Consider the following 21,988-nt stretch of genomic DNA (forward strand, 5'->3'; position numbering starts at 1 on the left):
ATCCTTTTCACTGATGAGTTTTCATTGAGCAGATCTCACCTAGGTCTTCATTCCCTCTTGTCCAGTCTTGCCATCATGCCCTTTTCACACAGGGTGAGTCTCAGCTCTCTATCCTTGTGTACTCCTGGTTTCTTTCCAGCTCCATCACTTAGTGCTTCTGTTCACTTCCCCTGTCATCCAGGCCACACAGGCTGTCTTTTACTAAATGTGCCTTTAACACTCTTCCATTCCCCAAGAATGCCATGGTGGTTACGAGCATGCCTGGTTTAAATACTTTCTCTACCATTTACTAGCCATGTTACCCTGGAAATCTTCACTCACTGTGCCTCTTGATAAAATTAAGATGATAATACTGTCTGTGAAGAGTAAAGGAGATAATCCGTGTAAAGGATTAGAGAACTGTCGATGCCTGCATGTTGTAGGTGTTATATACGAATTAGCTGTAATTGTTATTATTCCTGTTTTTCTGTCTATCAAAATTCTGTGTATATCTCTGCTCAAACGTGTTTTCCCAAATCTCCCCGATGACATGTAATCGTATCTATCCATTGATGCGTCTATCTATCTATCCAGTAAATATTGAATCCTTAGTATGTTTTAGGTATAAGACTACTCACTGTGAGGAATACAAAACGTAATCAAGTGCATACTCTCTGTCCTCTGGGAACTTAGAGTCTGATAGGACACCTCAGAGAAGTGTAAAATATTCATCCATTCAGCAAATGTTGATCGAGCCACTGCAGAGGATCCCACGTCCTCTGTGGTTCTGAGCCTGGTGTCACGTGTAATGACTAACTTTGGTGAAAGATTAAAGTTTGAATACCTTATGCAAAGCACAGTTGAGGTGCTTGGGAGTGTAGAAAAGAGATTTTATCAGCCAGCAGGGCCTGAAAAGGCTTATTAGAGATGTTGCCATCTTAGTAGGGCCTTCCAGGGTGGATGGACTTTGCCCATTTCCACCTCTCTCAAGAAGCATCCATCTGCTGCATTGGGCTATAGCTCTAGGTGGTCTGTAAGAATTCTGTCATTACAACCTCTTCAGGGGCTGGGCACTGTTGTCTTCAGTTTTGAGCTCTTAGTACTCCAAGTTCTTAAGCATAGACCATTCTCAGTAGAGGGTGATGACAGATTAGGGAGATGTCTCTTTGCAGGTAACTTAAAGGGAGATTGGAAGTGGATGATTCTCAATATCTGTGAAGCAGTTAAACTTCCTAGAGAAGACATTTATGTGAAACTGAAAGTGAGGTTTTTTGGAGATGTTCATATTATTTCTTATCACATTAATCATATCTATAGTAGGCATGATAGGGGTATAAAAAAGGGAATTTTGCATCAACCTGTGTAGATATTTCTTCCCATATTTCTGCAAATTTCTGGGAAGAAACTCTTGTAGATTTTCCATTAAAGCCTATCCTGGCCCAAGAATTCCAGGAGGTGCTATCATAACTGTAATCACATGAGAAATCTTAGTTTTAAAAACTGCCCAACAGTTTTAATTCTGAATTTCTCCTTGTAGCAAGGAGCAAGGACCAACCCCAGTGGAGAAAAAGAAGAAAGGAAAAAGGAAAAGTGAAACCACAGTGGAGAGTTTAGAGCTGGATCAGGGCCTGCCGAACCCATCCCTGCGGAGTCCCGAGGAGCCCTCTGAGTCTGCAGACAGCCAGGTACAGCTGTGCCCGGAAGCCCTGGTGGGCGCTACGGCTGCCGGGCGGGGTCTTGCTGACACTGATCCTGTTGCTCCTCTCTCCCTGTCTCCAGCCTGCATCTCGCACACAGACCTGGGCTGGGCTCTCAGTGTTTTAGTGGGTGACCACAGGCTTTTCTTCAGCATCCTGGTCCTTATACTAATAATATCCCCATTTTTAGCGGTGTTTGCTTCCTTCTTGCAAAGTAGCATGATATTAGGCCACAGTAAGGGTGAATGTGGAAAGTGGAATTGTGATCCAAACTAGGTAAGGCTCAGAGGGCCTGTTTTGCCACGTAGATAATACATTTAGGGCTCAGCGTGCTAGGCCAGTCTACACAAGGACACTTTCATAATCCCAGATGCTGGAAAAGTCAGGGGTTGATTCATTTTGCCAAGATGGTAGGGAAACATGGAAACAAAGGACTTGCCCACCTAAGTGAGATTTCTGAAAACATGCCAAAGTATGCCCAGGACATTGGTAGGAATTTTCTGTCTGAGTTGAGGCTGCCTCTCTTGGACCTGAGTTCTAATATTTGAGAGTGCTGTTTCCTCTGACATCCACAGCAGTTTATCTGGGCTGTGCTACTGCATGGGGGCCATTTAGGGTAAGACCAACTTACTGCTCCTTAAGAATCATCTGGACCCTCCTGGATTCCTAGGTGATCTTCGTTGTAGGAAGGTGTCAACTTCTAAGGTTGTAGTGGTAAATAAGTAGTAGTGTCTGGAGTGTCACATCAGAGACCCCCCTTTCACTGCCTGTAAACTTGGGTTAGTGGCTCTTAAGTGTCCTGACGGGCAGAGCAGCAAGTACATCAGGCTGATGGGAGTTGGCAGGGGGGGGGTTCATTGTTTCTAGGATGGTGATCTGTACGTGGGATTGGGGGGAGAGCTTTTTATGTGGAATCCCTCATGTAAAATTAAATGTCATAGAGGTGACACAGTGAAGAAATGATGGGAACACAGAGAGAGCCCCAGGAGGTATCTTTTAGATGATAAGGGCGGGTGAGGTTTGGCTTTTCGTTTTGTTTTGTAAGGTTTAAGTATCTAAGAATAAGCTAGCTGGTGAATGGTTCCCAGAAGTGTTCCTACTGCTTGGATATGATGTGTATGTAGAGATGAACCATGTGTTTTTCTGTTTGAGGAAAGCCACTTGGTTGCTTTGTTGTGAATGTTATCTCTCTAAAAGGTCACAAGCTGCTTAATTATAGATGAGTCCTTTCATGGTGAGTCACGAATCTTATTTTGTCACACTTAAGTAAGATGTCTGCTTGCATTTCAAAGGGTGTTAGGAGATTCTCAAAATAAGTCCTAATAAAATTGGTATTGTTTAGCTGTCTAGAAGTACATGGTAAGTATAGTGAATTTGGCAAAAAAAAAAAAAAAAATCAAAACCAAAAAAACTATTAAATCATTGTCATAAACCCTGAGCTTCCAGGTATGCTGGAAGGGACCTCAAAGATGATGAAGTTATTTCCCATCCCTGTTTTACTGGAATAGAAACCGATTCCAGAAAGTGGAGTGGAGGAAGCAATGATGCATAAAACACGTTTCCTTGGATTCTGGGGCTACACATTCTTCTCACTGGATCCTGGTGATTTGGCTCCCCTCCCTCACCTGGGTCCCATTTTGAGTGAATTTAGTTCTGAAAAGATTTATGTTTAGGGAAGATTCTTTTTGCGAAGTTAGAGAGGTCTCCTTCAATTGTGAGTGAGTGTAGGTGAGCGTGTCTTTGTGCAAGCTTTTCCCTTTGACTCATATGTAGTCTCTCTGGCGGGTGTGTTTGTCCTGTAGAAACGGCGCTCAGGACGGCAAGTGAAGCGCAGAAAATACAACGAGGACCTGGACTTCAAAGTGGTGGATGATGATGGGGAAACCATCGCCGTCCTTGGAGCCGGCCGGACATCTGCCCTCTCAGCTTCTACACTGGCTTGGCAGGCGGAGGTACGGCCTTAAGATTGGGCTGCTGGCCTCGGCTGGACAGTCATTTTGACTACTTGATGGAGCTGTACTGTGGCTCTTTTTTTAAGCGTAAGTTAGGTCACCTTAACTGCTGGTTCTGTCCTTCAGGTGGCTTCCTCTTGCACTTAGAATAAAATTAGACTCCTGACTGTGCTTAGCAGGCCCCTCTGTCATCACACTCTCCCTAATTCACCAAATTCATTTTTCAGATACATGACTTTTCACCATCTCTCTCATTACTCTCCAGCTAAAAGACTTGCCTCTTTTAATGCCATGAATTAGCAGTTCTTTCCCACCTACTGGCCTTTGCCTGTATGGTCCCTTTTGCCTGGAATGCTCTTTACCATATGCTTTACATGACTCTTTCATTTAAAGTAGATCCCTGCCCCTCGTCCTAATGTTTATTTCACTCCTGTTTGTTTCTTTCGTAGCTCTTATTACAGCTTATAACTGTGTTCTGATTTCTGATTTCATTTTATTTCTTTGTCTCTCCCATTAGAATGTAAAAGTCTGATACATAGTAAATAGCTTTTCCATGAATGGAATCACACGAACTAGTAATTACAGTTGGGCGTTGGATTACAAATGTGTATTGAGAGTCCACTGCAGGGCCAGGTCCTAGGATACAAGGATGAGTATCAAGGCATGGTTCCTGCCTCCAAGGAGTTTTATCTGGGAGAAGAGGCATATGGCTATGCTGATATTGTGATAAGTGCAGTCTTAGAAGTCTGTGCTGGATACAGTGGCTACACAGAAGGAAAAGTGGACAGGAGAGGGAGGTCAGGGTTTTAGGGCAGGCGTTTCCGACGTGGACCACAGCCTCACAGCCTGATGGTCCCGGAGGATGTGGTATGGCAGCTTGATGAGCTCGGCCAGGTGGTGGGGTCTGATTTGAGGAGTGGTGGGAGACGAGCCTGGAGTGGTAGGAAGAGTCATGTTTTGCAAGCTTTGGCTGTCAGCTGAAGTATTTGGCCTTCATTCATACTGTGGATTGAATGAGGGGCAGGAGGCATTGATGGGTTTGAGCAGAGAAGCAGGATGCCCGTATATGCAGTTTAGGAATTTCCATTGGCAGCAGTATCAGGGAGGAAAAGGATAGCATTAGGACCTGGTACCCCCGATGCTAGAAAGGCAGAGGGTAAATGTGGAGAAGGAGGAGGTCTGTGCCAAGGAGCTTACAGAGGAGGAATGAGAAGCAAAAGAAACAGGCTGTGCGTGTAGGAGGCGCCTCGTTGCCGGCAGCATGTTCTGAGACACAGGCTGTCTTTTGTTACGGAATCACTGTTGCTGACTTGGCAGCATTCATGTTCTGCGTGTGCAGCAATAGCACAGATACCTGCCCTTCCTCCTGGACACTGTGTGGCTGGCTCCTGGAGCTCATGATGCTTTATCTGTGTAAACCACCTTGCCTCCAGAGTAATGCATTTCCACATAATATTACTTTTCAAGCACATAGTTAAGAATAGCCCTTGCAAGGCTGCTGTGAAGTGATAGGATTACATTGTTTTACAGTGGGTTTCTCTTCCTTGGAGATTTTATGGTTGGTTTGGTAGTTAAAACACTCTAAGGGATTTTATTTTCTCCTAGTAGCCATTTAGCCCAAGTCATTAACCATATTTCAGTTGTTGTTCTGTCTTCTCCCCTGGTGCCTGAAGGGCAGCATTAGCTGATCAGACAGAAATAATTCAGGAAATTTATATATATCCTAACAAGGCTCTTTCTGTCTTCTTAAGGGTACAGCAAAGAGAAAGTTTATAGTGGTGAAACATAAGCTGGAATCTGAATTTGCGTTAATTACGCCTCAAAAATTGTGACTAAATTTAAACAAGAAAGAGGCCCGATACGTGGTTTTGGCGTTGATGTTTAGCAAGGCAGCTATGTGGTTCTAGCCTCCACGCCACAGGGCAGACTGGACAGCCTGCGCGGGGTCGAGCGGGTTGCACGGTCAGTGCTCTGTGGAGCCCTCCGCTTGCACCTGTTTTACATGGTGGGCTTCCTGGGGGGGGTCTGAACAGAGATTTCCCAGGACAACACAAAGCCCCGAAATCAGGGATCTCATCTTGGATTCCAAGCAATCCTCAAAGTGTCCAGTGGCACAGAAAATCAATGGAAGAAGATGAGGCTTTTCCTTCATCCTTCTCCCAAGGCCCTTTGGAAGGGTGTCTGCCTGCTTTTGCTGGCTTTAGCTTGGGGCAGAGGAAGGGTGTGCAGTCAGCACCAGAAAGGCCCCACTGCTACCTCCCCGCTTTCTTTGTAGTGTCTTATCAGCATGCTCAGCCCACTTTTGTGGCTGCTGGCCACTGTCCCAGCCCCAAATTGCAACCTCAGCAGTGCTTACCTAGTGGTGAGTTGCTAAAAACATCTTTACGCATGATTCAGTCTAACTCAGGACTGGCAGATTAGCACAGCCCTGCTTCGGAGTCTAGAGGCCCGTCCCCTGGCTGGGATATGGGATCAGGGCTGGAAGTATGTTTCCAGCCTGACTGTGACTCTTCGCTTTCTTATTCTTTGTCAAAGTGATGTCGGTGCCTGGAACAGAGACAGACTTTCACAGTTATGGTACATTTAGTGTATAGATTTTTTCCAAGGCTGTCTCAGTTTTTGCCTCCTACAATTTGTGTGGTTTGTATGATTTTGCCTTTGGGACAGAAGGACTTGAATTTGAATGAGATATCCACTCCTGGTGTTCTCCTGTGCCTCCTTCTGCTGCTTTGCAGACGGTACCCTCTGCTTCGTCTGGTCTTTTCCCGTGCCTGGCGGGCTGAGCGCCGTTGTTACCTCCCCCAGGAAGCTCCCTGTCCCCCCTGAGCTGGGGATAAGTGCCCCTCCTCTGTCTAACTCTAAGATGTTTAACTTCGTCACTGTCCTTTAAACACCGGCCAGTTTTTGTTTCCTTCTTCTAAACCATGAGCTTCGTTAGGGTAGGGTTTATAATCTTTTTTTTTTTTTTTTTTAATTTATCTCTCTGACATGAAAGAGCTTCAATAAAGTCAAATTTACATTAACCCCCAGGAACTATTCAGATGAAAGTATGGCACTTTCCCTCTTCTGTTTTGTGGAGTATTTATAATATTATGCCTGATGTCCCCCAGAATCCTCCCACCACTTGTTCACAGCCTGTGACTGTTCTGATTCATCGGTGCCTCTGCCATTCTGTTCTGAATATCACTCCTGATTGTTCCCGCCATTAGATTGTAAACTCTTACAAAACAAGCCTCACTTTTTAATTTATCACAATTTTCACCTAACATAGGTAGTACTTTATGTTGGGTAGTCACTAACATAAAGACTTGCATTCAGTTGTACTTGTCATGTATTTATTTAATATGTGAATAATGAGTAAGTATGCTTAAAACTTACTACAGAAACAGGTGTGATTCTTAACTCCTGGATTAGAAAGACAAAAGTGAAGTGTTTTTCTTTTTTCTCGGGCTCTTGTTTTCTCCAGTTCTTCATACTGGCATAGTCTTCCCACTGGTGTTCATCCACGTCTCACTCTGACACCAACAGCCGTGGGCAGGCCCCTTGGCAGCGCGGCTTCTGGCTGGCATGGCTCTAGCTCTGTACCAGCCCGCGTGACTCAGTGCTTAGGCTCCTATGCACTCGGCCCGAGAGGATGGTTTTCATTCTTCCCATTTCTCCACTGGCCACACCACCGTTCCCCACCCCGTGTCTTTCCTCAGATTGTCTCCTGTCTTTGTTTCCTCTTGGGTTCTGCTGCCACCCGTTGTGCTGAGGCCAGTGGTCAAATGACCACAGTTTGCACTTTTGTCGTTCCCTGCCCCAGGTCCCTGTCCTTCCCAATCCATTACTAGACTCATTTTCCCATAATACCAGAGAAGTTTTTGGCTTTTTTCAGTGTCCCACTCAAGAACCTAAGGTGGTTACCTCTTAACTCCTGTTTTAGATCAAAACTCCTGCCTGATCGTTAAAGGAATGTGGCTGCACACTAGCTGTCTACCCTCACGTATCCCCACTCCTCATTCTGTGCAATGCTTTTCTCTACTAAGACTGGTTCCTTAGTGTCCCAAGTCTGCATCCTGCTTCCCATATCCTGGTGCTTTCATCCTGTGGGTGCATTTCGAGTTTCCTTCCTGTTTGCAGTCCTCTTATGGGCCACCATTCTTTAGGGCCCAACTAAAACATTACTATTCTGTGAACTCCAAGCTATTCTTGCTTTCTGCACTCTTGCTGCCAGACTTAGGGTTACTGTCACACTGATTAGAATTTACCACTGGTACATTTCTAAGAAAAATATGTTTTATCTTGCTTTCACTGAGTGTAAGCGCCTGAGACTGGGCACCTCGTTGGACGCCACTTTGGACCTTCCATGGCACTTGGTAAATGCTTGTGTTTTGGAATTGCTTCTTCTTGCTAGAGCCTTTCCTTACGGCTCGCTGAATAGAAGTGAATCAGGTGGTTGGTTGAGGTCGGGGGTATGTGGGTTGAAAATTTTTGAAATTTTCCCTAAGAAAATAAATTTTTAATTTCATGAGGTTCTGACATGAAAGTGAATGAACTAAAATGGTCTCCTTTGAAGGATAATTTGAGAAAACTCCAAGCAGTTGAGAACAGATGGCTGTCATGGAAGTATGTTTGGCAAGCAGATTTAGTTTATATCTGTGTGTATCTGTATACACTGAGTGTTTATACACACATGGTCATGCTTATGCACAATCTCTGTTTAGGGGAAAAAAAATCCTGATTTTCCAGTTTTCTTCCTACTTTGATGTGTATTTTGGAAACGCTACTTTCTTTTTTCCCTTTTATTAGGATAGGATAAAAGCCTGCTGTCAGTATTTTGATGATAACCATTGATTTTTTTTTTTTAATACTAGTAGTGTGTTTCCCCCTATTCTTTAACTAGTGCCAAAAAATAAATTGAAATTTTATTTCAAATACCTTAATTTTTACTTGAAAGTTTTCTGTAATGAAGAATGCTTTAAACGCACCATCCTTTTAATCCTCAGAGTAAAGTCCTGTGCTTTCTTCATCCACGTATTAACATTTCCTTGGATTTGGTCCTAGTTTAAAACTCTGAGAGCAATCAAAATCCTATCATCAGGGCTTCCCTGGTGGCGCAGTGGTTGAGAGTCCGCCTGCCGATGCAGGAGACACGGGTTCGTGCCCTGGTCCGGGAAGATCCCACATGCCGTGGAGCAACTAAGCCCGTGAGCCATGGCCGCTGGGCCTGCGCGTCCGGAGCCTGTGCTCCGCAATGGGAGAGGCCACAACAGTGAGAGGCCCGCATACTGGAAAAAAAAAAAAAAAAAAAAAAAAAAAAAAAAAAAAAAAAAAAAAAAATCCTATCATCAGAAACCGTCTTTTTCTGCTCTTCATGGTAGGTAAGAGTAAGAGACTATTTGAAGCAACCTGCTGGTGAGGAGAGACAGTTGTTCTTTTAGCATGGGTGTACACGTATGAATGCTTGCTTGCTAGTCTGGGTTATACAGAATTGGAAGTAGGTAGGAAAGGTGCTCAGCAATTATGAAAGTTTAATGCTAATAGACAGCCAACTCATTTCCAAAGCCTCTCCTAATTTGTCCAGGTACTCTGGCTCTGTGTTCCCATAGCACTTGCTTTATACTGCTATCCCATTTTGTATTGCAAAATCTCTTAACATTATTTATTCAAAAATATTTATTGAGCACCTAACACTATTGAGCGCCAAGGATTGTTCTAAGTGCTGGAGACAAGGAACAAAAGAGACAGAAGTCCCTGCCCTTGTGGAGGGAGCCTACAGCAAATGGAGAGGAAGCCTGCAGCATACACGCAACCGATCTCCCCCTCCAGATATTTGCAAGATTTTGAACCTACGTGCGATGGAAAGCCAAAGGGCCAAGCCCAGAACCTCCAAAGGGTAGAAATAACTAGGGAGTGGCTGATAATCGATCTGAAAATAATAAAATTGTGTAGTATGTCAATGGTGGTAAGTGGTATGGGAAAAAAAATCAGAATAGGCGTGATACAGGATTCAGGAATGAAGCCTGCAGTTTTAAGTAGGGTGGTCAGTGTTGGCCTCACAAAGGTAGTATTTGATCCAAGAAGTGAAGAAGTAAAGGGGTGAGGGAGTCGTGTAGGGAGAAGAGTGTTTCAGGCAGAGGGAGTAGCAGAGTCCCGGAGGTGGAAACATGCCTGGTGTGTATGAGAGACGGACAAGGAGACCTGAAAGGTGACAGGGGAGATGAGAGGTGGGTGCACATCCTGTGGGCTTCTGTAGACCTTTGGGAGACTTTTGGTTTTACTCCAAGTGAAAAGAAAAACATTTTAAGCAGCGTAAGCAAAAGAGTGACTTAATTAAAAGGGCCATTCTGAACGTCCTGTTGAGAATGGATCAGTGGGACAGGAGTGGAAACAGGGAGACTACTTAGGAGGCAGTTGGGAATAATCTGGGTAAGAGATGAAGGTGGTTTAGACCAGAGTAGAAGCAGAGGTGGGGGTGAGAAATGGCTGGATTCTTGATGTACTTCGAAGGTAAACTCAACAGGATTTCTTGGCTGATGAGATAGGGTGTGTGGAGAGGAAAGAACAGAGTCAGTATTACAGCAGGATTTTTGGTTTGAACACCCAGAGGGATAGAGTTCTTCTTAACTCAGCTGGGGAAAATTGTAGGTAGAAGGGGTAGGGGTGGGGGGTGGGCTAAGAGACTAGGAGTTTAGTTTGTGGACATCTTAGGTGTGAAATATCTCTGAGATATTCAAGTGGAGATGACAAGTAACAACTAGATAAAAGAGTCTGTAATCATAGGAGAGGATAAATAAATATGGCAGCCAACACAACATAGCCAGTATTTAAAACCATGAGACCAAATGAGATCACCAAGAGAATGAGTATAGATAGAAAAGAAAAGAAAAGAAAGCCCCAAAACTAGGCCCTAGGGAACTCCAAAAATAAGAGTTAGTGTTGGAGGATTCTATTCTCGGATAAGGGTATAGTAGGGCATGGCAGGCCAACACTTGCTGCAAGGGGGGAAAAAGATAAATTGCAAAGGACATATTTTTAAAGACATCTGATAGCTGTGGAAGCAACAAGAATTAGATGAACTAAAATTCCAGACAGAGAAGAGCTGTTTCTAGATGAGCTGGGCCCAAAAGAGACTATTCTGGGTTGAAGAAAAACCATCTGACCCTGCTGGTGATTGATTATGCAGGGCTGGTGAAATGATTGGAAACTAAAGGAATTCCCAAAACAGGGAGCTTTCCTCTGGAGACATTTGATGAATTCTGGGGTAGCCCAAGAAGTTAGTGGCTCAGCCAGAAGGCAGATTGAAATCTCACAGTCTTATGTTACTTTTAGGAGATAAAATCTCACTAAAAGGATGGGTCTACTGCAAAAAAACCTGACTCTCCCTTAAGAGAGATTTTTAACCTGCTTGGGATTGGAGACTTCAGGGCTCAGGAGTAAAAAGACCTGCTGGACTTACAGTCACTGACCTTGGACATTCATACTCAAGGAACAGGTAAAACAAGAGATGGACTGAATCTTAACAGTAACCCAGTCCTGACCCAACAGTCCCTGATTGGACCAATGGGACCCACTCCTTCTCCCTGTTTGTCTAAGAGAAAATAGGAAACACTTGTAGTAGAAGATATTGTTTGGAGCTGCTATGATTATTCTTTTATTCACAGTATTCACAGTACTCATCATACAGTAAAAAATTATTAGATATTCGAAAAGGTTGGGAAATTGAAAATCAAGAAAATAAATATGTTAAAAGAAGCAGACCCCAGATGATCCAGATAACAGAGTTAGCAGAAAATAGCTTTTAAATAACCATGATTAATGTGTTAAAGAAAATAGAGGGAAAGATGGACAAAATAAGTTCTAAATAAAGTAAAGAATTCCAACAGAGAATTGAATGTATAAAGAGAATCAGATCAACACTGTAAAACTGAAATTTTCAATTTATAAAATTCAGAACACAGTGAATGAGTTTAAAAGCAGATTAGATACAGTAGAAGATAAGATTGGCGACTTTGAAGACAGATCAACAGAAAGTTTCTAAATTGACACACAGAAAACAGAATGGAAAGAACAGAGCAAAGCATAAACGGATAAAGAGACAGTTGGGATGCAGTGAAAAAGTCCTAGACATGGAGGAGAGAGTGAATCAGAGGAGTGTTTGAAGATAAAATGAATGGCCAGAAATTCCCATAAACTGATGAAGATATCAGCTAGTACCTTCAATGTCAGGTAACCCCCAAGCAGGAAAAATGTAAAAAAGAAAACCATACTAAGCATATCTTAAACTGTAGAAAACCAAATACTGAAAGAACATCTTAAAAGTCAGTAGACAAAAACTGACAGCTAATGTTATATTAAATGGTACAGTACTGAATACTTTCCCTCTGAATTTGGGAGTAAGAAAAAGATTCCATTATTCTCATTTATATTCAGAAATACACTGGAGGTCCTGGCTACTAAACTAAGGAAAAAGAAAAAAATACAGGACTTCCCTGGTGGCACAGTGGTTAAGAATCTGCCTGCCAATGCAGGGGTCACAGGTTTGAGCCCTGGTCCGGGAAGATCCCACATGCCCTGGAGTAACTAAGCCTGTGAGCCACAACTACTAAGCCTGCGTGCCACAACTACCGAAGCCCATGCACCTAGAGCCTGAGCTCCACAACAAAGAGAAGCCACCACAATGAGAGGCCCATGCACTGGAACGAAGAGTAGCCCCCGCTTGCCGCAACTAGAGAGAAGACCCATGTGCAGCAACAAAGACCCAACGCAGCCAAAAATTAATAATTAATTAATGAAAGAAAAAATACAGGCATGCCTCATTTTATTGCTGTTCGCTTTATTGCACTTCACAGATATTGCACTTTTTTTTAAAACAAATTGAAGGTTTGTGGTAACCCTGTGTCGAGCAAATATATTGGCACCATTTACAATATAGTAAAAATAAAACAAAACAATTTCTATAAACTAGCAACATCAAATCAGGAAAGGAAAATTGTAAAATACCATTTATAATAGTATCAAGGTATTAGATACCCTGTAATAACCCTCAGAGGATACAAGCCTTCTATATGAAAAACATTGCTGAAAGAAATTAAAGAAGACCTAAATAAATAGAGCAATATATGACATACATGTATTCAATATTGTGAAGATGTCTATAGTTCAGTCCCAGTCAAAATCTAAGCAGGGTGTTTTTCTGATAGAAATTGATGATGGAAGTAGAGAAGACCTAGATTAGCCAAGGCAATCTTGAAAAGGAAGAACTAAATTGGAACACTTACCATAATCCAGACTTTGTAATCAAGCCACAATGAAGACAGGAAGAACAAATAGACCAATGGAACAAAATAGAGTGGTATGTACTGCCCAGCATGGCTTGTACTTAGCTGTGTGTGACTATTAAGCACTTGAAATATACCTAGTCTGAATTGAGATGTGCTGTAAGTGTGAAATACACAGTAGATTTTTAAAGAGTTAGTGTGAGAAAAATAATGTAAACTATTCCATTAATAATTTTACATTGATTACATATTGAAATGGTAATATTTGGGGTATATTAGTTTAAATAAAATATTGTTAAAATCAAGTTCATCTGTTTTTTAATGTGGCTACAAGATTTACAACCACATATATGGCTTAATGAATGACATTGGTGGCAGCAAAGATTCCTTAAACAGAACACAAAAATACATAAGAGAAAAGATTGATAAGGTAGATTATATAGAACTTCTGTTCATCAAAAGATACATTTACAGGTTGAAAATGCAAACCATAGATTGGTAGAAAATGTTTGTAATGGATTGTGACAGAGGACTCTTATTGAGAAATAAAGATATATATTAAACTCTCGCAAATATAAAGAACTCTTCCCAATCAGAAAAAAGGACAATTTTTAAAATAGGCGTATGACTTGAACAGGAACTTCACAGTGCAGATATCCACGTGGCCAATAAGCATATGAAAAGATACTCAGCATCCTTAGTTATCAGGGAAATGTGAATCGAAGAGATGATAATGCACATCCACTGGGAATGGCTAAAATTTTCAAGACTGACAGTATCAAGTCAGTTGCAACTCCCATACACTGCTGTTGGATGTAAAAATTGTTACAGCCACTTTGGGAAAAGTTCTGACAATATCCATTAAAACTAAACACGGGCTTCCCTGGTGGTGTAGTGGTTAAGAATCCACCTGCCAATGCAGGGGACACGGGTTTGAGCCCTGGTCCGGGAAGATCTCACATGCCTCGGAGCAACTAAGTCCGTGCGCCACAACTACTGAGCCTGCGCTCTAGAGCCCGCATGCCTAGAGCCTGCGCTCTGCAGCAAGAGAAGCCACCTCAACGAGAAGCCCACGCGCCGCAAGGAAGAGTAGTCCCCGCTCACCGCAACTAGAGAAAGCCCATGCGCAGCAATGAAGACCCAGTGCAGCCCCCGCAAAAAAAAATTTATTAAAAACAAACAAACAAACAAAACCTAAACATATAACCAACCTCATAACCGAGCAATTCCACTCCTATGTTATATCCAAGGTAAATGAGTGTGCTTATGTGAACATTGAAAGCAACCCAAATATTCCTCAGCAATAGAATGGATAAATAAATGGTGGTATATTTATACAATAAAATACTACACAGTAATACAGGAGAATGAACCACACACTATATTATTCCATTTACATGAAACTTAATAATAGGCAGAACTAATCAATGGTGATAGAAATCTGAATAGTGGTTACTTCCAGTGGGGGCATGATGTTGGAAATGTTAGATAACTTGATCTTGGTGGGACATAAACTTCAACAACTGTACTCTCGAGATCTCTGCATGCTGTATGTATGCCATACCTCACTTAAAGCATTATGTTAGCATGTCTGGCAGTTCCTTGATGATGAAGACTGTAGCTCATTCATTTCTATAAGACCAGTGCATAAACACAAAAGGCACTCAATAATGTGGGAGAAATTTAGGAAGGAAATGAAGTAGGAAGTTAGGAAGGAAGTTGGTTCATCAATCTAGTTTCTTGTAACCCAGCCCCTGTTCCTTTGTTTGCTGTCCACCTATCATAGTCAGAGCTCTGTTTGGCTGCAAGGTTGGGCTAGTAATTTTACTGCTCAGGAAAGTACATCTAGCTTGGGCCCTTTGCTGTTACCGATCTGTACAGTAGAAGATAAGTCCAGGTATATAGAGAAGGGGGAGACTTTAGATTAAGAATAATGCTTTATCTTTCCTTGTGTATTTTCCATATGTGTCTCTTTTCCTCTTCCCTGTTGTTTAGCATTCAACCAGTATTCACTGATCACCCACTGTTGCCTGGCTTTTTCAAGGTATCTAGCTACATTAGTGAGTAAAACAAATAAAGATCCCTGCCCTCATAAGGCTTATATTGTGGTGGGAGAAGACGGGCAATCCACAGTAAACTGCCTCCTTCTCCTTTTCTTACTTGTGCAGAAGAATCAAGCAGAAGAAACATACTGACAGGAAAACAAAAGCGTAGTCTGTATCCCGCCCCATCCTTCTATTGTATGGTAGGCCCAGTTCACTTGTCTTCTGGTTGAGCAGTGGGAAAAGACTTGTCATTTTGGATTAACTTCACAATGCCATGTGTCCAGGGGGATGTAATAAATATTTGTAGCCTTTGGGAGCATCTGTCAGTGCCTGCTGATTCCCATACTTCTTTTCTGCCATCCGCCCTACTCATCTTTTTTTACCATCACCTTTCTGGGAAAAGGTTCATTTAAGTTCTTAGAAAATATGTTTTCTGTAATGGTATGACTTTGGGACAGTTGAGCCCTAGAATGGGCAGTGAGATGCATAAACCATCCTTCTGGAAAGTTCTGATAAGGAACCCAAATAGTTATTTTGAGAGTTAGGGTTGTTGTGATGAGTGTTCTTTTCATATGCTGTTCTAAATCTCATATTGTGATAAATACTGGATCTGGAAGGGTTATGTAGTGCATATGAAACGATGGAAATAAAACTGCTCAAATAAAGTCCGAGGAAGAACATTTAACAGGAGAGTTGTGACCCAGTGCATCCTTTTTTTTTTTTTAATGTCCATGAAAGGAAGAAGACAAATAGTAGACTCTGGTTTATTAATACAATAGAATATTATACAGCATTAAATTTGAATGGCTAAAGCAACATGAACAATATGGATGAATATTGGCAATATCATATTAAGTTAAAGAAGATTACATCCACCATGACACCCTTTATATAAAGTTAAAACAAAATAAAATTTTAAAGAAATATTTGTAGATCCAGTGCATCCTTTTTTAAGTTTGTTGTTTTTTAAATGCAGATTTTTTTTTTTTTAAGTCAAATACTCTGCAGAAAGAGATTTCATGGAGATTAGGAAATGTTGATGTGTATCTAGGGCAGAAAGGAAGGAATTAATTTGTTTCCCGTTGGGATTTGTAGTCAATGGATGATCAGTGAAACAGAAAGCCATTTCCAGGTACAGAGGGGAAAGATGGTACAGTTTAGTAAAGAATAATTACACTTTGCATTTGCATAGCACTTACTGTCCAGAAAATTTTTTCACATGCCGTTTTATCCTCCCAGTGACCCAGTGAGGTATGTGTTTTTAACTCCTATCTTAATAGACTTGGAACTAAGAGTTGTTAATTGACTAGCGCAAAGTCAATAGCTGGATTGTGTCAGAATTGGGACCCTCTGATTCTAAAGTCCCCAGACTCTTCTATGTTAGGCCTTTCTGAAAATTTATACAGCAACATGTAAGCAGTTTTGGCAGAGAAGGGAAGTCTTAGGGTCAATTTTAATGATGCTAAAGGCAGATCTGCAGTGAAGAATCTAAAGCAAATCAAGAAGCAGAATAACTTCCCTGCTCACTTGGGAGGGAAAGGTGATAGGGTGTTATGCCCAGAGGTTAGAATGTGTGTGATATTTTGATCACTCTGTGGGCTGATAGGAGGGGAGACCTCAGTACTCAAAGGTGAACTTTTGGACAAAGTAGTGCCTATTACAGTATTTCTTCTAGAATTATTTCATGGCTCCTGTGGTGCCGTAATTGTCTCTCTCTTTAACCTCCATCTCCAGGAGCCTCCAGAAGATGACGCAAACATCATTGAGAAGATCCTGGCATCTAAGACTGTCCAGGAGGTTCGTGGCTGATGTTTCTGGCTTGTATATCACTAGCGCAGTTTACACCCTCTGTGGAGAGATGTTTCTGGAGTGGTCATTCTTGGCTGGACTGAGAGCTAGGCAAGAACACTGTTTGGCTAGTTGACACTTATTTTCACCTCCATGAAAGATTTTAAGACATAAGATTCTGAAATATTTGAGTATGGACCAAACCGATGTTTTTTTTCCTTATGATCCTAGCAAAAGGTATTGATCCTTTAGTTGCCATAGCCCCACTGAAAGTCATCAGAGGGCCAAGAAGAAGAGACGGGAAAAGACTCCCAGTGAAAACATCTTTTCCTTTCAACATCTCAGGGCTGTGTAGAGAACCTCTAGAGAAGATTTCTGGCGTGAAAGAGTATGCTGGTGCCAGTGAAGGCATAGTTTCATCTTTAACTCAAGTATTTATGAAAGTAAACTTCCTTACTTTGAGAGTGAACATCACTGGAGTTTGTGGGGGGTGGTTGGGAGGACGCCGGAAATGCATGTTCTCACTTCTGCGCCAGCTCTCGGAGCCCTGGGCCAGTTTGGCTTTATCAGCTGAATGCTCTCCCAGCCTGGACCTAAGAATGACACCAGGAGGATCATTTTTTTTCCCTAACCTTATAGCTTAGTGTGTGTTCAGCCTTTAGAAAGCCTGCTCCAGGCCTGTCAGAAAAAGACCTGGGAAAATGAAAATGTCCTCGAGAAATATGTTCTAAAATCAGGAAGAAGTATTGATTTACCTTTTTCGTTTGACACATAAGGGTGATCCATGGGGATCTGGGCTGATAACTGCTTGCTTTTTGTTTACAGGTTCACCCGGGAGAACCCCCATTCGACTTGGAGCTGTTCTACGTCAAGTACAGGAATTTGTACGTCTATTTAATGTATTATTTGTATGTGTATTTTTAATGAATAAAACTTTCTTCTTTCATCACACCATTATCTTTTATATTTTCCAAGAATGGCCCCTAAGGCATGACCCACAGACCTTGATTGGCTCAAGTTCACCTTAGGCGGCAGTGCTTTACTTTGGCTGCAAATAGAATCACCTGGAGAGCTTTTTAAAACTACTGAAGTCCTTGCTGCACTCAACACCCATTGGCTCGTACTCTGAGAGTAGTTCTCAAGGATTATTGTGTTTTAAAAACTCCCTCTGCAGTTCCCATTTGCACCCAGAGTGGAGAACCACAGTCCTATAGCCTATACTTTTCTCCCCACTTGGGTTTTTCTTTCTTTCTCTGCTGTGTGCCCACTTTCACTAACGTGCATTAACAATGGCCTGCCTATACCTGCCCTCCCTCTGCTCTGAGCCAGTTTCTTTAAAAGCCACAGTGACCAGTTGCTTGGAATTGCTGCATTGTTTTGTATTCTGTTTTTGTCCTGAAGGGCAAGGCCCTTCTAAGCCCAGTCTCCAGCAGTTCCACAGCAAGTCACTCCGCTGCTGCTGTGTTAGACGGTCACCTGGTTATTGAAACACTTTAAAGCTTGATGGTTTGATGGTTCTGTGCTTGTCTCACAATTTGTGTGTCTTTGGATAGTTCCTACTTACACTGTAAATGGGCCACAATGGAAGAACTCGAAAAGGATCCTCGCATCGCACAGAAGATCAAGCGATTTAGGAATAAACAAGCCCAGATGAAGCACATTTTTACTGAGGTGAAGCAATATTTACTAATTTGATCACTGCTTTTCTTGCAGTATTAAATACCGGGTTTAAGTTTCTTAAAGTTGAAGTCCTGTGTAGATCTATTGCTCAGGTGTCTGCCGATTTGTGACAAGATTTGTCCAGATTTAAGCCAAAGAAAACAAATTATCCACCAAGGAATAAGGATCAAACCTTATAAACTGATAACTCGTAAGAACGTGCATCTAGGTCACGTTCTAGGGCAGAATGTACACACAGAAGGAATGTGCACACAGTTCTTTCATTTCCTCCTCCCCCCTCCCCAAAAGGGCAATTCCAAGAAGACTTAAAGTTTGTGTGTAAAAAATAAAAACAAAGCTAAAATGTTAGAAAGTAAGTAAATAAATATATAAACTTGGGTATTTCTAAGTATGGTACCTACAGCAAGAGGAAGGATTGATGGATTTGGATATCAAAACATCTGTAGTGCCTGTAAGTTAGAAAATACCACAAATAAATCTTTAAGTAAGTACATAATGTACATAGACGTACTCCCTAATTAATGTACATGCACACATACAAGGCATACATTCTTCTTATCCAGTATGGAAACCGTATTTATATTTGCATACACACATGCATGATAGACATACACATGACAAATAGCTTTAATGATAAGAAATGCTCTTATAGTTCAAAAAGAAAAATACAAAATCCCAAAAAGAAAAAATGGACAAATTAATGGGGAATTCAGAAAAGAGGGGAAAATTACTTACCAACCATACAAAAATGTAGTCAATTTCACTAGCAGTCAAAGAAATGCAAATTAAAATGGGAATCTTCTAGTTTTCACTTATCAGATATTTGAAGGTTTTAAACATAAGTATTTTCCACTGCTGGTGAAGGTGCAGGGAAGAGACACTGTCATTGTCACTGGTTGGGGGCATAACTTAGGATGACCTGTCAGGAGAGCAGGGTGACAACAGACATCCCATGTCTCAGTATTTGCCTATCCTTTGTCCCAGCAGTTCTGTTTCCACCGTTTATTTTAAGGAAACTATCAAGTCTTTGTGCAAAGACTTAGCTATGATAAACAGTTGTTTGTATTGGTGAAAAATTGAAAACAAACAAAATGTTATAGACACTTGTTAAATTATGATACATCCCACAGAATGCAATACTGTGCAGCTAGTAAAAATGATATTGGAAGACAATTATTAACGTCATAGGAAGAGCCTTAGTGATGTTAACTATTGTTAGTTAAAAATGTCAAGCTCTTCTATGAGACAGTTCCGTTTTGGGGGGTACAAGAGAGAAGAATCACCATAATAATGCATAGAAAATGTCTGAGTATATGTGAAAATGATGACGCAATCTCCATTTGATGGGATTGTGGTGATTTCTATTTTCTTTAACATGTAATTTTTCAATTTTATACAGATAACTTACGAAGAAAAAAGCAATAAAAATTATTTTTTAAAGGTAGTCACAAATACTAGACCTTAAGAGTGCACTGAGATGCCATCAAATTTTAGCAGGTTGCTGCACATTCTTACCAATTCATTGTTCATGTTGTACTCCTTTTCCGCAAATTACAAAAATCTATTTTAGGATAATGTCATTAAGTGTTCTTTTTGTCCCAATATGGAGTCCTTTTTCTTTAGCCTTCACGTTTGGCCCCAGGCCTCTCCAGGATTGTTGTAAAGCCTGTGAGAACTGTTTTTTATGGCATTGTTCCTCTGTAGAGAATCAGAAAGGAAGGACGAGAATTGGAAAAACCATCGTGAAGTCTTGTTGGATACTCTCCCTCGGTTCCTGGAACTTCTTATTCACGCCTCTATTTTAGCGAGCATTTGCAGTGTAGTGACTTGTTTACGTGTCTGTGTCTTCCATTTTGAGCCCTGCGAGACAGACAGGGCCACGTCTTCCTCGTGTTTCTATCTGTGGTACTAGGCGCAGGGTCAGTGCTCAGTTACCACTTGTTTGTGCCCAGGCAAGGGAGGAGGGTTTTCTAGGCCACTCCTGCTCCAGACCCTTCAGCACTTCCTGTTGTCTTGGAATAAAGTCCAAACTACTTAATGTAGCCTACAAAGCCCCATGAATCTGGTTTCTGATTTATTTCCAAGGAAGTGATTTTTTTCCCCTTGGTTGGGAATAGAAAATTGTGTTAGGATGTGTAGAAATACTGTAATGGGAATTCATACCCTTGGGGAAGGAAAGGCTTCTGAGAAGATGGGAGGCCATAATGAAAGGAATGAGGAGTGAGAGTGAGGAGTAGTTGCTGTAACGCTGTCTTCAGTCTTGACCTAGTCAACATTTTTGTTAATAACTTGCATAAATGATATTCTTATGAAATAAATAATAACCTAGTTTTGAATAGAGCTTCTTCATACCCATTATTTCCAGCCGCTTTATGAAGTAGCCGGGGGCGCCTGTGAAGGAGAGTGGGGTTGGAGAGGCTGTGAGTTCCCACGCCCCACGGGGCTGGAGGCCTATGAGACCCTGGCTCCTCAACACCGGACCCAGGGCTGGGAGAATAAATGACAGAATCAAAGTTCAGGTTTACCTGGACAGGCGAGGATGAATGAAATAATGAAAATGGCAATAAGTAAATGTAATGTCACACATTGGTATTTTAAAGATCTTTACAACTTTGGAGTGGGGAAAATGACCAGATAGCAGTTTGCCTTGGGCCAATTGCAGTAGCTCCTTCAGACTCAGTATCCTCCATTTATGTAAATCAGGTCTAATACTATCACCCTCACAGACTACCTGGGAGGATTAAATGACACAGTGTTGATAGAAGTGCTAAGCATGGTGCCCGACCCATAGTCACTATTCCACAAAGGTTAGCTCTCTGCATCACCAAGGGATCTAGAAACGTGGCATCTGAAGAACACCTGGGGTTAGGGAGGTGTTCTGATAGGGGCGAATCAACTTGGTTACTGCTGCTGTAGAGGAAGCAGTTCACACCCATGAGTCAGTTACAGGAGGAAAATTAGGCTGTAATTTAATAGTAATAATGATAAAGATCATGATGCTACTACTGAATAGGCAGAGGTAAAGCTGTCTTGGCAGTGGGTCAGGTCTCAGGGGGCAATAAATTCCTGAACACGGGGATAATTGAATCCGAGGGTGAATTTGCCAGGGATGCTGTAAAAATAAAAGTGTTCCTGCGTTGATTGGAAGATGAAACTAAACAGCTCCTAAAGTGCCTTCTAGCGTAAGGGGTAATAAGAACATTCCTGCACTTCAGGAGGAGGGCTTCTGGGCAAGAAAAACCCGGGTAAATGTTCTGATTTACGTGGCTTTGCAACCTTGGTCACGGTACTTATTTAACCTCTCTGAGTCAGTTTTCTCATCTGTAAAGATAAATTATGACACCTGCTACTCCATAAAGTAGCTTATAGGCTAAAATGAAAGCACTGGACACACATTAAATATTTCTAAATCTTACTATTTTGAAAGTACACTTTTGTTTTTGAAGCGTAGTGTGTTTAACAGTAAGCAGTCCCTGAGGGTACAGCTCAGTGAATTTTTGCAAAATAAACACTCCTGTGTAACCAGCACCTAGATCAGGTAATAAAACACTATCAGTACCCCTGAAGCTCTTTCCATGCCTCCT

At 41.7% G+C, this 21,988-nt stretch overlaps 1 protein-coding gene across 2 annotated transcripts in view; it reads left to right on the forward strand.

Annotated features, from left to right (window-relative positions):
* CHD6 (chromodomain helicase DNA binding protein 6) overlaps positions 1 to 21,988 on the forward strand; it is a 215,825-nt gene that overhangs the window by 99,939 nt on the left and 93,898 nt on the right. For both annotated transcript variants that reach the window (XM_059038586.2, XM_067013433.1), the window contains 5 exons: positions 1,517 to 1,664; positions 3,479 to 3,628; positions 16,671 to 16,733; positions 17,550 to 17,608; positions 18,278 to 18,395. In XM_059038586.2, the coding sequence (XP_058894569.1) occupies positions 1,517 to 1,664; positions 3,479 to 3,628; positions 16,671 to 16,733; positions 17,550 to 17,608; positions 18,278 to 18,395 (538 nt within the window). The remainder of the gene's footprint in view (positions 1 to 1,516; positions 1,665 to 3,478; positions 3,629 to 16,670; positions 16,734 to 17,549; positions 17,609 to 18,277; positions 18,396 to 21,988) is intronic.

The sequence above is a fragment of the Kogia breviceps genome, chromosome 14 (assembly GCF_026419965.1).
Source record: "Kogia breviceps isolate mKogBre1 chromosome 14, mKogBre1 haplotype 1, whole genome shotgun sequence".
NCBI classification, from domain to species: domain Eukaryota; kingdom Metazoa; phylum Chordata; class Mammalia; order Artiodactyla; family Physeteridae; genus Kogia; species Kogia breviceps.